Here is a 10,762-nt window from a genome sequence, read left to right as displayed (position 1 = left end):
CTCCTGAGACTGCCGAGGGCCTTAGCCCAGATGGCCCGCCCCAACACCTCCCCCAGCTCCCCCCACACCCCCTGCAGAGTCGCAGACAAGTGGCCAGGCAGGACTGCCCGGTGGCCTGGGGAGGCCTGGGCCAGGACTCCGGGAAGGACAGCAGTAGGGGCTGATGACAGAAGGGCCCCGCTGGCCTAGAGCCAGCAGGGGAGAGGCCCCACCCTCTCCTTCCTCCAGACTGGACTCTCCAGACCTGGGGCCACGTCTTTGTTGGAGCAGTTGTAATTACAATCCAGGAATCCCAAAGGCCTGAAAGGCAAATTAAAATAGTAAAGATTGGAGTAAACTCATTTGAGGGCACGGCTGTGGCGGACAAAGGAGGCATATTCGTTTTTATTTTTAAAGATTGATTTATTTATGCATTCAGAACTGGGGTACAGGCCAGAGGTGCAGGGGCGGAAGAGGCTTCCCCAGAGACAGAGCGGGGAGCAGGACAGTCGGATCAACAAAGTCCACTGCTGAGGGAGCAGTGGGCAGGCCAGGAGAGGTCTGCCGCGCCCTGGGGGGTCACCTCCGGGCCGGGATTGAATTTACACTGAAGTGGCCACAGCCAGCTTGCAGTGCTGCACCCTAACCCTTTGCGCCACCAGGGAGCGCCTGTTTTTCCTTTGTATAAACACCCCTGGCCCTGCCCAAGGGCAGATGGTGTGGTCTTTCAGACTCCAGTCTGAGGCCTCCCTCAATCTGTTGACAAGTTAAACTACTTTCCTTCTCCTCAGACTGTTTCCTTTTAGTGGCTGTGGGAAACTGAGGCCAGCATTGGTATCTCGGTGCGCCTGGCTGCACCAACCTGCTGCGATGCTTCTCAGCAAGCGAGATTTTTAAAAGCTACAGGCTGTGGCATGGACTCACACTCATTACTTTTGTGGGGCTATGGAGGAGGTAATGAGGGAGCAGCGTGGGAAGCGACCTGCATATTCCATACTTACAACCATTCTTTCTTCTTTTAAGTATTTTTTTTTTTTTTACTGTGTTACAGGGCGAGGAGAAGAGCACCCCAGGACCCTCAAACCTGCCTACTCTAAATAGGTTCTGCCATCCGCTGCATCAAGAAAAAACATATAGCCCTTTAATGGAGAGGAAATTTAATATGACTAGTGAACAATACAGAAAAGACAAACAATATAGTTTCCAAATCAAGCACCCAAAGTGACCCATCCCCTTGGGCATAAATGTCCAGACGAACAAGACTGACCCACAGCAAGGCCTGAAAGTCTGCCACAAGTCGAAGGCCCCTCTGGCAGGGGCCCATAGAAAAGTGCCAGAAAACAGACAAGCCTGGGAGGAAAAGAGAAAAACCAAAATGAAGATAAATGCTGCCACAGTCGCCTCCCCCGGGCCTCCCCCGCGTCTGCGTCCCCCAGCGCAGGGCCAGGAAACAAGGGCCGCTTCTTGGGTGTCTGCTTGGCGCCTCCTCCAGGTCTCCTCTGGCCCACGCTGCTTCCTCCCCAGTCTCCTCTCCCGCTTCTCCTCCCTGCTCAGCCCCACCCTCCTTTCGATGGGGCAGGGAACCTGGGACCTTGCCTTTTTCCTGGGGACCCTCACAGCTGCATGGCATGAATGCACCCGTAAGTGTGCTGCTGGGTGAATTTTCCTCAGTGGGGCACACTTAGGTCATCAGACCCCAGAGCAGGCCAGACATGACACGCAGCCCCCCCCAGCCCCCTAAAGGCCTCCCGCCACTCACTCCCCAACCCTCCATGGCAGGTCTCTCCCCGACTTCCAGCAGCGACGGTAAGTCTTCATTTCATAAAACAAACACTATGCACAGTGGCATCTCTGCGCTTCTCTTGGCATGGTTGCACTGCTTTGAGATTATATTACAACGTGGGGGAAAAAAAAGCACCGAGTTCCCCCACCCCTCAACTCGGTAACAACATTATCTGAATGCTCATTCTTACCCCAGGGGTTCCTGGGGTTCCACTGGCCTTCACTTAGGGGACCAGGCTAAGCTCCGCCCTGACCCTGCCCGCCCTCTGGCCCCGCCCGCCCTCTGGCCCGCCCACCCTCTGGCCCCGCCCACCCTCTGGCCCGCCCGCCCTCTGGCCCCGCCCGCCCTCTGGCCCCGCCCGCGCGCACCGGAACGCCGTCACGTGACCGAGATCGGCCCGCCAAAATGGCGGCGTCCTGCGTGGCGCTGCTGGCTCTGTGTGTGTCCCTACCGCCGCTGCTGCTGGTCGCGTGGAAGCGCTGGCGGCGGGGGCGCGCGGCCCGGCACGTCGTGGTCGTGGTGCTGGGCGACGTGGGCCGCAGCCCCCGCATGCAGTACCACGCACTGTCGTTGGCCGAGCGCGGTTTCTCCGTGTCCCTCCTGGGGTTCTGCAGTGAGTGCCTCGAGAGTTTGGGGGGACGGCGGCTCGCTTTGACGACCCTCGGCTTTGACCGCCCCAGAGGGGCCGAACGGCGGCATCCCTTTCCTTGTCCCCATGTTGGGCAGCTCTTCCAGGTTGGGTTGGGGTTATGGCCTGGACAGCTGTTACCAGGTGCTGTCCAGCCGCCACTCGTGGGTCTCTAAACAGCCTGCGTTGATGGGGCACTGGCCTAACGCCGGGACTGTGCTAAGTAACTCAAGGCAGAGTGTCACATAATCCTCCCAGTATTGCTTGTGACCCCAGTGCCCGTGCCGGTAACCACACTTGTCGGATGTGGTACTGGCACCAGGGTCTCCTGGCCACTCCCCAGGGTCTCCTGGCCACTCCGCACCTGCAGTGCAGAACTCTGCAGGGTGGTGTTTTATTTGCCCCATGTTTAACCTTCCTCTTTGGTGTGCAGGGGCTGGGTGTCAGCTCCCCCCTCCACCTCCATGCTGACATCAACCCCCTCTAGGGGAGGGCCCCTGGTTACGGGTGGTCCTTGCTTGGAGTTTACTACCCCAGGGTGTGGGAGCGGAGTGTGACTTCCGGAGTCTCCCTGTGGTGGGGTAATTCTGGCCCAGAGACTGCAGGTCAGTTTGAGTGACCACTGTGTGCCAGGCTTTGTGTTAAGTAATGGTGGATGGACTCAGACCCTCCCTGTTGGACAGTCCGGTGGAATCTGGACAAAGATTGGTTTGGTTCTCTTTTCTGGGTACCGAGGAACAGAGAGAGGTTTCAGAAATTCTTACTTCCCGCAACGCTGTCTACTGTTCAGCCTGAGTGGGAGGAATCATGTGACTACATTTTCTGCCCTGTCTTTTCAGACTCCAAACCCCACGACAAGCTCCTGCAGAATGACAGAATTCAGATTGTGAGTTTGACTGAACTTCAGAGACTTGCAGGTAGGACGGAGCCAACTCCGACTCCTCTGAGAGTGTGTGAGCGTGGCACATGTGTGCACGCGTCTGCAAATTGTCAGCAGCTCCTTGGCGGTGACGCTTGTTTTTCTGACTTTCAGTGCTACCTCAGATCCTCCAGTATGGAGTCAAAGTTGTGTTTCAGGCAGTGCACTTGCTGTGGAAGTTGATGTGGAGGTTGCCCGCAGCCTACATTTTTCTCCAGGTAGATGCAACTCCTCCCCTGCCCCCCTTTAAAAATGCACAAACCAAGGAGCAATTTTTGCATTACTTCATATATGCATATAAACTTAGAACACAAGTAGGAGATAACAGGATGTGCTCATTCTACGTCAGGTACGCATGCATTGCATTCTTCTGGTATTTGTAGTCTGAGTTTACGTTATACTTACTACCTGAGTGTTTTGCATGCACTGACTCATTTAACTCCTCAGAACAACCCCAGCGTATCCTCATACATCTGTCTTGCGTGAGTCCAATTTCTTCCTTAGGATAAATTCCTATGAGTGGTGGTGCTTGGGGGAAGCTGGCACCCTTACAAAGTGCCGTCCCTGAGGAGGCTGGGTAGGATCAGCTCCCACCTGACAGACATGCCTTATCTGTCACTTGTAACCAGTCTTGTAAATTTATCCTAAGGAAGAAGTTGGACTCACGCAAGACAGATGTATGAGGATACGCTGGGTCATGCTATTTGAAAAAGTGAAGGAGCCAAGGAGAATTCCCCCGAATCCTCATGACCCCAGCTGTTGGGGTTTGAGAATTCCCTTGTGAGAGTAAAACCTACACCCTTGTTTCATTTTTTTATCTTAATTCTCAGTGATCCTAGACTTTCAGTTGATAGACTTTGTTTCTTTTATGATTTTTTTCCTGCCTTTTCTGGTGAGGAAGAGGCTCTTTCTTGTGCTTACTGATTCCTGAGAGCTCTGTAAAGATGCGAACTATGTGTGAACCATTACAGCCATTTACTCAGTTGTTGGTGGCCTGGGTACCCACCTCTTCACTCACGCCTCCTTTCCCCAGAACCCCCCGGGCCTGCCCGCCATTGCCGTCTGCTGGTTCGTGGGCTGCCTCTGTGGGAGCAAGCTGGTCATCGACTGGCACAACTACAGCTACTCCATTATGGGTCTTGTGCACGGCCCCAGCCACCTGCTCGTCCTGCTGGCCAAGTGGTGAGGACCTGGGAGGAGGGTGCAGAAACTCCCAAAACTGTGGTGGAGAGAGGGGCCTTGGAGACGTGGAGGTTGGTTCCCTGTGCGGCTTCGGGCAAGGCTGTTTACAAGTGACAGAAACAGGCCTCAACAGAAGAGGGTCCTTATTGGTCCCCGCAGCTGGAGGCTGGACACCCTGGAACATCCCTAAAGAAAGATGTTGTCCGCTCTCAAGCCTCCTCTGTGTCCGGAGCCAGGGCAGACCCCGGTCCGGCAGTAGGTGTGGCCTTGAGTGACTGCTTCCATCTGCCCGGCCCCAGGGCTAATTGCCACTGTCGTTTTTTAAAGATTTATTTATTTATGCATACAGAACTGGGGTGCAGACCACTATCTTGTGTCTGACCTTTGCTGAACCCCCTTGGCACTGTGGCGAACAGACCTGGCTCCATGGCTCCCCACTTCATGACTAGGCCTTCCTTGAGCGTTTTTCTCTAGCGAGAGGCTGGGCCTCCCTGCAGGGAGGTTCCTCAGAGTAACCGAGCTTGCACTGGGATGCGGCGGGCTCTGGTGGGGGGACACATCCAGTGGAACTTCGGTGGCGAAGGCCCCAGCAGACCCTGGCCCTGCAGCCCCGTGTTGGGGGGGAGGGTGTGCACAGTTGGGGGTGCTGAGCAGACTCCAGGCTCCAGGCTGAGCAGCCACATCTTTTCAGGTACGAGAAGCTCTGCGGGCGCCTGTCCCACCTGAACCTGTGTGTGACCGACGCCATGCGGGAGGACCTGGCAGAGAACTGGGGCATCAGGTGTGCGCCCCATGGGGTGCGGGCAGGCGAGCTGTCAGTGAGGTGTCTGGAAGTCCCAGGGTCCTAAGGCATCTTACCGTCTTGCTCTGAGGCTCAGCTCCCACAAACACCCTTCTCTTTCTGGGTGCTCCTGGGTCACCTCTTCCTCAGCGCCCCCCGCCCAGCTGCCTCCCACCCCACAGAGCCCTGATGATCTCATTGCAGAGCTGTGACCGTCCACGACAGGCCCGCATCTTTCTTTAAAGAGACGCCCTTGCATCTGCAGCACCAGCTCTTCATGAAGCTGGGCCGCACCTACCCCGCCTTCAGGGCCTGGTAGGTCCCGTCTTCAGCCGCCTTCTTTTGTGTGCTGCTGTCTGGCCGCTCCCTGCCCGCTCCCTGCCCATTCCCTGCTTTCTCGCCCTGTCCCAGCCTCCCCCCTGCCTCGTCACTGCGGCCCTCCGTCCTAGCACCGCCAGCTTCGGGTGGCCGGGTCAGCTCTGTGGCTCTGGTGTGGCCGCACCCTGACCTCCGGACCTGGTGTCTGGGGTCCACGGGCCTTTATGTGGCACCTCACAGCTCTGTCTCTGCCCCTTCAGCACTGAGCCCTCGGACCCGGGTGCGGAGAGGTCGGCCTTCACGGAGCGGGCCACACGGAGCGGGCTGGTGACGAGGCGTGGGGGGCGGCCAGCGCTGTTGGTCAGCAGCACGAGCTGGACAGGTGCCAGGACCCGCCCGGCACAGGGCTCCTGCAGGCTGCGCTCTCCGCACCCCTGCCAGGCCGGCGCCCCGTGCCGATTCTGGGGGGAGGGAGGGGTGGGCACTGGGCGGGCAGGCCCAGAAGTTGCCCCGACACTCGCTCTCTTCCCGCAGAGGACGAGGACTTCTCCATCCTGCTGGCAGCACTAGAAAGTAGGTGTGTGGCTGCGATGGGGGGGCTGGTGGGGGCCACCCACTGAGCTGTGGGGTGCTGTGGGGCTCGCCTGGGTCTGCTGCAGTGTTCCTGCTCCAGGGTCACGTGGCTGGCGGGCGGAGGATGCTGGGGTGGGGGTTCTGAGTCCCCACCAGGGTCGCCGCGTGACCAGGCCCTAGATCTGAGGACCTACCTCGGGGTGGGTGGGGGGCCCGGCTGTGGCTGGCAGCAGCCTCTGCCCCCGGCCCCTCGCTCACCTGAGCGGATGGTTCTGGTTACTGTCGGGCTTGTTTCTGTCCACGCAGGGTTTGAGCGGCTGGTCCTGGAGGGGGCGCGCCTGCCCTCGCTGGTCTGCGTGATCACAGGTACGCCGGCCGCCCGCTGGGGCTGTGGGCCTGCTCAGGTGCCCGCTTCGCGCCGAGCCAGGCCCGGGCGCCTCGGCGGGGCATGGAGCTGGCTGGAGCTGCGGTAGCCCAGCCTCGGTGAGACTGAGCTTCCTGCTGGTGGTGGCCACGTGTCTGTTTATCTTAAGTGGAAGAGGCCACGGCCCCCACCCCAGCAGCAGCCCAGAGGCAGGGGCAGCTGAGGTCGGCGCGGGGCCTGGCCCTGGGCTCCCAGGCGGCGAGGAGCCCACTCTGTCAGTGCTTGGGGGCCTGGCCACGAGAGAGCTGTTTTGGGTCAGCGCCCGTGCTTGCCAGAATGTCCGCTGTGCTCCCAGCCTGGGGCCCCTCGGCCAGGTGGGGGGTGTTCGGGGTTAGGGTGCCCGCTGGATCCTCTGTGGCGGAGCCCTGGTAGAGGCCTGCGGGGAGCTGCCCGGCCTGCCTGTGCTCGAGCCCCGCAGGGGCATCTAGGCGGGGCTGTGGGCCGGGGACGGGTGGGCCCGTGGCGGGACTCTGGCTTCTCTGCCAGGCAAAGGGCCCCTGAAGGAGTTCTACGGCCGCCTCATCGGCCAGAAGCACTTCCGGCACATCCAGATCTGCACCCCGTGGCTGGCGGCGGAGGACTACCCCCTGCTCCTGGGTGAGGGGCCGCGGGAGGCTGGCGGCCGGCGCACGTGGACGGGGTGCGGGCGGCGCCTGGGAGGGGCCGGCGGCGAGCACCTCACTGGTCTCCACCGCGTAGTCTTCTGCGCCCTGTAGGAGTGAGGCGCCCTGTGCTGTGCCCACGGTGGCACGGCCTGGGCACCTGGGGCTGGCGGGGGGCTGAGCTGGGGGGAGCTCTTGGCCGGCCGCGGGCCAGGCTGTTCCCTGTGTGCCCGCTCCCGCCCCTGCCCTGGGCTCTGCCTGCACAGCCCTCCACGCCACCCTGCTCCTGACGGGGGTGGGAGCTGGGGCTCGGCTTGGGCGGAGCCCTCAGGTGCCCAAGTCTGGGGGCGGTGGCGGGAGGCGCAGGTAAAGGTGTGCCTTACGCGCACAGTGCTGGACAGTTGTCGCCACGTCCGTTCCCTACCCGTCTGGTCATCGAGACCCTGAGCCCACTCAGAGTAGTTGCTACTGAGGGTTCAGTTAAAAACAGTGGTTATACTGGAAAAGTGAGTCAGTGGAAATAGAAGGGGTGCGCGGCGGGCCATCTGGGGAGAGGTGGGGCGGCTGGAGCGGCCCCGGGTGCCCGCGGTGGCCCCGGCCCAGGCGCCTGGCCAAGGCCGGCCCGCGGCATGTGCCCTGTGCGTCTTCACTCCCCGCGCCCTCTGCAGACCCGCGGGGCTCGTGGTCACAGCCCCCTGCCCTGCAGGCTCGGCGGACCTGGGCGTGTGTCTGCACAAGTCCTCCAGCGGCCTGGACCTGCCCATGAAGGTGGTGGACATGTTTGGCTGCTGCCTGCCTGTGTGCGCCGTCCGCTTCCGCTGGTAGGAGCGCGGCTGTCTCCCCCGCCCCGTGCCCCCCGCCCCGTGCCCTCCCAGCTGGCACAGATGTCTGTGGCGGGGCCGGCGGGAGGGCCAGGCTGCCTTCCGCTTGGGTTCCCGAGCAGTCGCTGCCCCCTGGGCGGTGCTCCTGGATGGAAGCGCGGCTCGTCCCGACCGAGCTTGCTCACTTGCATCTGAGGTGGCACAGTGAGCGCCGCCGTCTCGCGTACGCGCAGGGCTGGCCGCAGGAGGCCGGGGAAGCAGTCGTCCTGCTGCCGGCTGAGCCGGCCGGGTGGGAATGTGAGGTGTCCGGCCCGCGGGGAGCCCTGCCGGAGCTGGCCCTGGCCCTCCCGTGTGCAGAGCCCCCGCGGTGGGTGACCTTGCACCTTGCTTCTCTGCTGGGCAGATAAACACACCAAGCACGTTCTCGCGGAGAGAGCAGTTGGCACCAGAGGCCGCCTTCGCGGCTGCCGTCGCTGCTGGGGCTGCTTGGACGCCCCATGTCCGGGGTCTCTCCTGTCCAGATGCCAAGTCTCCCAGGCTCACGACACTGGGCTTGACCGTTCCTGACCCCGGGGTGGCCAGTGGGCGTGGCAGCGGAGGTGGGCTTCTGGTTTTCCCCTAGACAGCGCCTGGCCTCCCTGGGTTCTCCCTGCAGCTTGCACGAGCTTGTGAGGCACGAGGAGAACGGCCTGGTGTTCACGGACGCCGAGGAGCTGGCCGCTCAGCTGCAGGTAGTGTGTCTGCCCCGTGGCCGCGCCCGGGGTCTGCGGCCTCGGGCCAGGGCCACACCTCACTTGCCTGTGGGTGTGTGGTGCTGATGCCACACAGGTGGCCGGGACCAGGCAGCCATGGGCACCATTAGGGAGTGGCGGGTGTGGGGGTCTCCAGAGGAGCTGATTTCTTACCACAGAAAGGAGTGCTTCCACATTGAGACCAAAGGTTGGCAAGCCCAGTGAAGCCCAGATAGGAAATATTTCTGGCTTTGCTGCAGTCTTTGTCGGAACTACTCAGCCCTGTGGGGAAGCAGCCTCGTCGTGAGGCCGTGTTCCGATAAACTTCATTTGCAAAGAGTGGCACAGGCCGGGGTTGGCCACAGGCCGCAGCTTGCACCTGGCTTGGAGAGTTTGGCAAAGCTGAGCACACCCAGCCTGTGGGCTGAGCAGAGGCTGGGGGTGGGGGTGGGGAGTGCCAGGGTGGCAGCTGCGGGCACAGGGTGTGGCTGGGTGCCGTCAGGTACCGGTGTGGGGTTGTGGCTCATGCCCAGGACCCGTGGAGCAGCCTCTGGGGCCGGGCCTGGTGTCCAGATCTGTGGGCTGCCGGGTCAGCCCAGGGGGAAGCCCTGCAAAAAGACACGGTGGTGACCCCTAAAGGGCGGTGACGTGTGGGTCACTGGCCCGGCCGGGGTGTTTCGGGAGGGCAGTCTAGGAACCTGGAAGGAGGGACGGCCCCAGGTGGGGCCTGGGCCGGATGGGAAGTGCAGGTGCGAGGTGTTTTCGCTTATTTTTCTTCTAGCTGCTTTTCTCAAATTTTCCCGACCCTTCTGGCAAGCTACACCAGTTCCGGAGGAACCTGCAGGAGTCAGGGCAGCTCAGCTGGGACGAGAGCTGGAGGCGCACGGTGCTCCCACTGATTGTGGACACGTGACCCCAGACCAAGGCCCCAGCCCCGCGCTCATCCCTGCTGGACGGTGGTGGGACCTGCAGGTTGAGCCCGAGCCCCTTGCTGCCTCCTCCCTCTGCCAGCTGGGGCCCAGGTCCTGGGCAAACGTGGGGAACAGCACCGCCCAGTGGCCGCAGACGGAAGGACGCGGCGCCTGGCCGTGGCTCCTGGCTTGCAGCCGCCCAGCCTGTGTCCTTCTCCAAGGCTCCGGGCCACTCCTTTCCTCCTGTTCCCCGAGCCGCGTCTTCCCCCAGCTCATTACTATTCTTTTCTTGGCTGTGGTGTCTTCACCCTGCTGTCTCTAGGCATCCCCTTTGCAGGCATCTGCCCCGCGGAGCCCCAGTACCTGTTCCCCCTTGAACACAGCCCCACGCAGGCGCTGAGGGCCGCTGTGTCCAGGGGCGGCACTCGAGGCACACAAGGGTGGCTTTTTAGTTGCCCAAGTAAGATAGTTTCTCTGGACCAAAATTCCCGTTTCTGACAGATGTGGTTTGCCTGAGAATCAAAATTAGGGCCGCCCTTGTCGGTGCAGGGGGTCAGTCTCAGCGCTGTCGTGCCTCAGCCTGGGTCCAACCCCCGGCCAGGGAGTGACCCACACGGCGCCGCAGACCCTCCTGTGTCCCCACTGCTCCCCTCAGCGGTCGATTTCAGTAGCTCTGCCTCTTCTGCTCCCCAGTCACTGGGGAGTCCTCTCAGCCCCCCCAACTCTGGCCTGCACCCCAGTTCTAGGCAAAAAAACCTAAACTTGCTGGCAAAGAGGCACAGGCAGACTCGAACAGGTGGTTTTATTGGAAGTCTGTGGCTCCTGATCCGGAACTTAACACTCCTTGTGCACTCAAACCCGGTGAAAGTCCATCTGCTTTCCCCTTTCAAAGTTCCTCCTCGGGTAGCGCGTGAGTTTCCCGTGTCTCCCGGAGCGCCGCTCTGCCTAGAGCGCGAGCCTCAGGATGCCGGTCTCGGAGCGCTCTTCGTAGGGAAACAGCTGCTGGTCGTGAGGAGGCACCGCCTCCCAGGGCAGCCCCGCCCGGCCTGCCACGGAGCCCACAGTGAGGACGCTCCAGCCGCGCTGCGGGGGCGGGGGCGGGGGCGGGGC

At 61.6% G+C, this 10,762-nt stretch overlaps 2 protein-coding genes across 2 annotated transcripts in view; one reads left to right on the top strand and one right to left on the bottom strand.

Moving 5' to 3' along the window:
- Positions 1-2,161: 2,161 nt before the first annotated feature.
- ALG1 (ALG1, chitobiosyldiphosphodolichol beta-mannosyltransferase) lies at positions 2,162-10,314 on the top strand. Its single transcript, XM_004692144.2, has 13 exons — positions 2,162-2,375; positions 3,230-3,307; positions 3,424-3,527; positions 4,343-4,491; positions 5,183-5,272; positions 5,477-5,587; positions 5,851-5,972; positions 6,125-6,163; positions 6,470-6,529; positions 7,074-7,184; positions 7,896-8,010; positions 8,666-8,741; positions 9,523-10,314. The coding sequence occupies exons 1-13, from the start codon at positions 2,168-2,170 to the stop codon at positions 9,652-9,654; spliced, it is 1,395 nt and encodes a 464-aa protein (XP_004692201.1). The 5' UTR covers positions 2,162-2,167; the 3' UTR covers positions 9,655-10,314.
- A 20-nt stretch (positions 10,315-10,334) lies between these two features.
- EEF2KMT (eukaryotic elongation factor 2 lysine methyltransferase) overlaps positions 10,335-10,762 on the bottom strand; it is a 7,052-nt gene continuing 6,624 nt past the window's right edge. Inside the window, exon 8 of the mRNA XM_012731987.1 lies at positions 10,335-10,698. Within this exon, the coding sequence (XP_012587441.1) occupies positions 10,598-10,698 (101 nt within the window). The 3' untranslated portion in view covers positions 10,335-10,597. The remainder of the gene's footprint in view (positions 10,699-10,762) is intronic.

The sequence above is a fragment of the Condylura cristata genome, unplaced genomic scaffold (assembly GCF_000260355.1).
Source record: "Condylura cristata isolate star-nosed mole 26May11 unplaced genomic scaffold, ConCri1.0 scaffold00032, whole genome shotgun sequence".
Lineage (NCBI taxonomy): Eukaryota > Metazoa > Chordata > Mammalia > Eulipotyphla > Talpidae > Condylura > Condylura cristata.
This window is presented reverse-complemented; position numbering and strand designations above follow the sequence as displayed.

What these genes read in the sequence shown, in the direction of transcription:
- ALG1 (XM_004692144.2), top strand. Translation starts at nt 2,168, where the DNA reads ATGGCGGCGTCCTGCGTGGCGCTGCTGGCTCTGTGTGTGTCCCTACCG. An exon ending in TACCCCGCCTTCAGGGCCTG is followed by an intron (nt 5,588 to 5,850) that starts GTAGGTCCCGTC and finishes CTGCCCCTTCAG; the next exon opens with CACTGAGCCCTCGGACCCGG. An exon ending in GCTGGTCTGCGTGATCACAG is followed by an intron (nt 6,530 to 7,073) that starts GTACGCCGGCCG and finishes CTTCTCTGCCAG; the next exon opens with GCAAAGGGCCCCTGAAGGAG.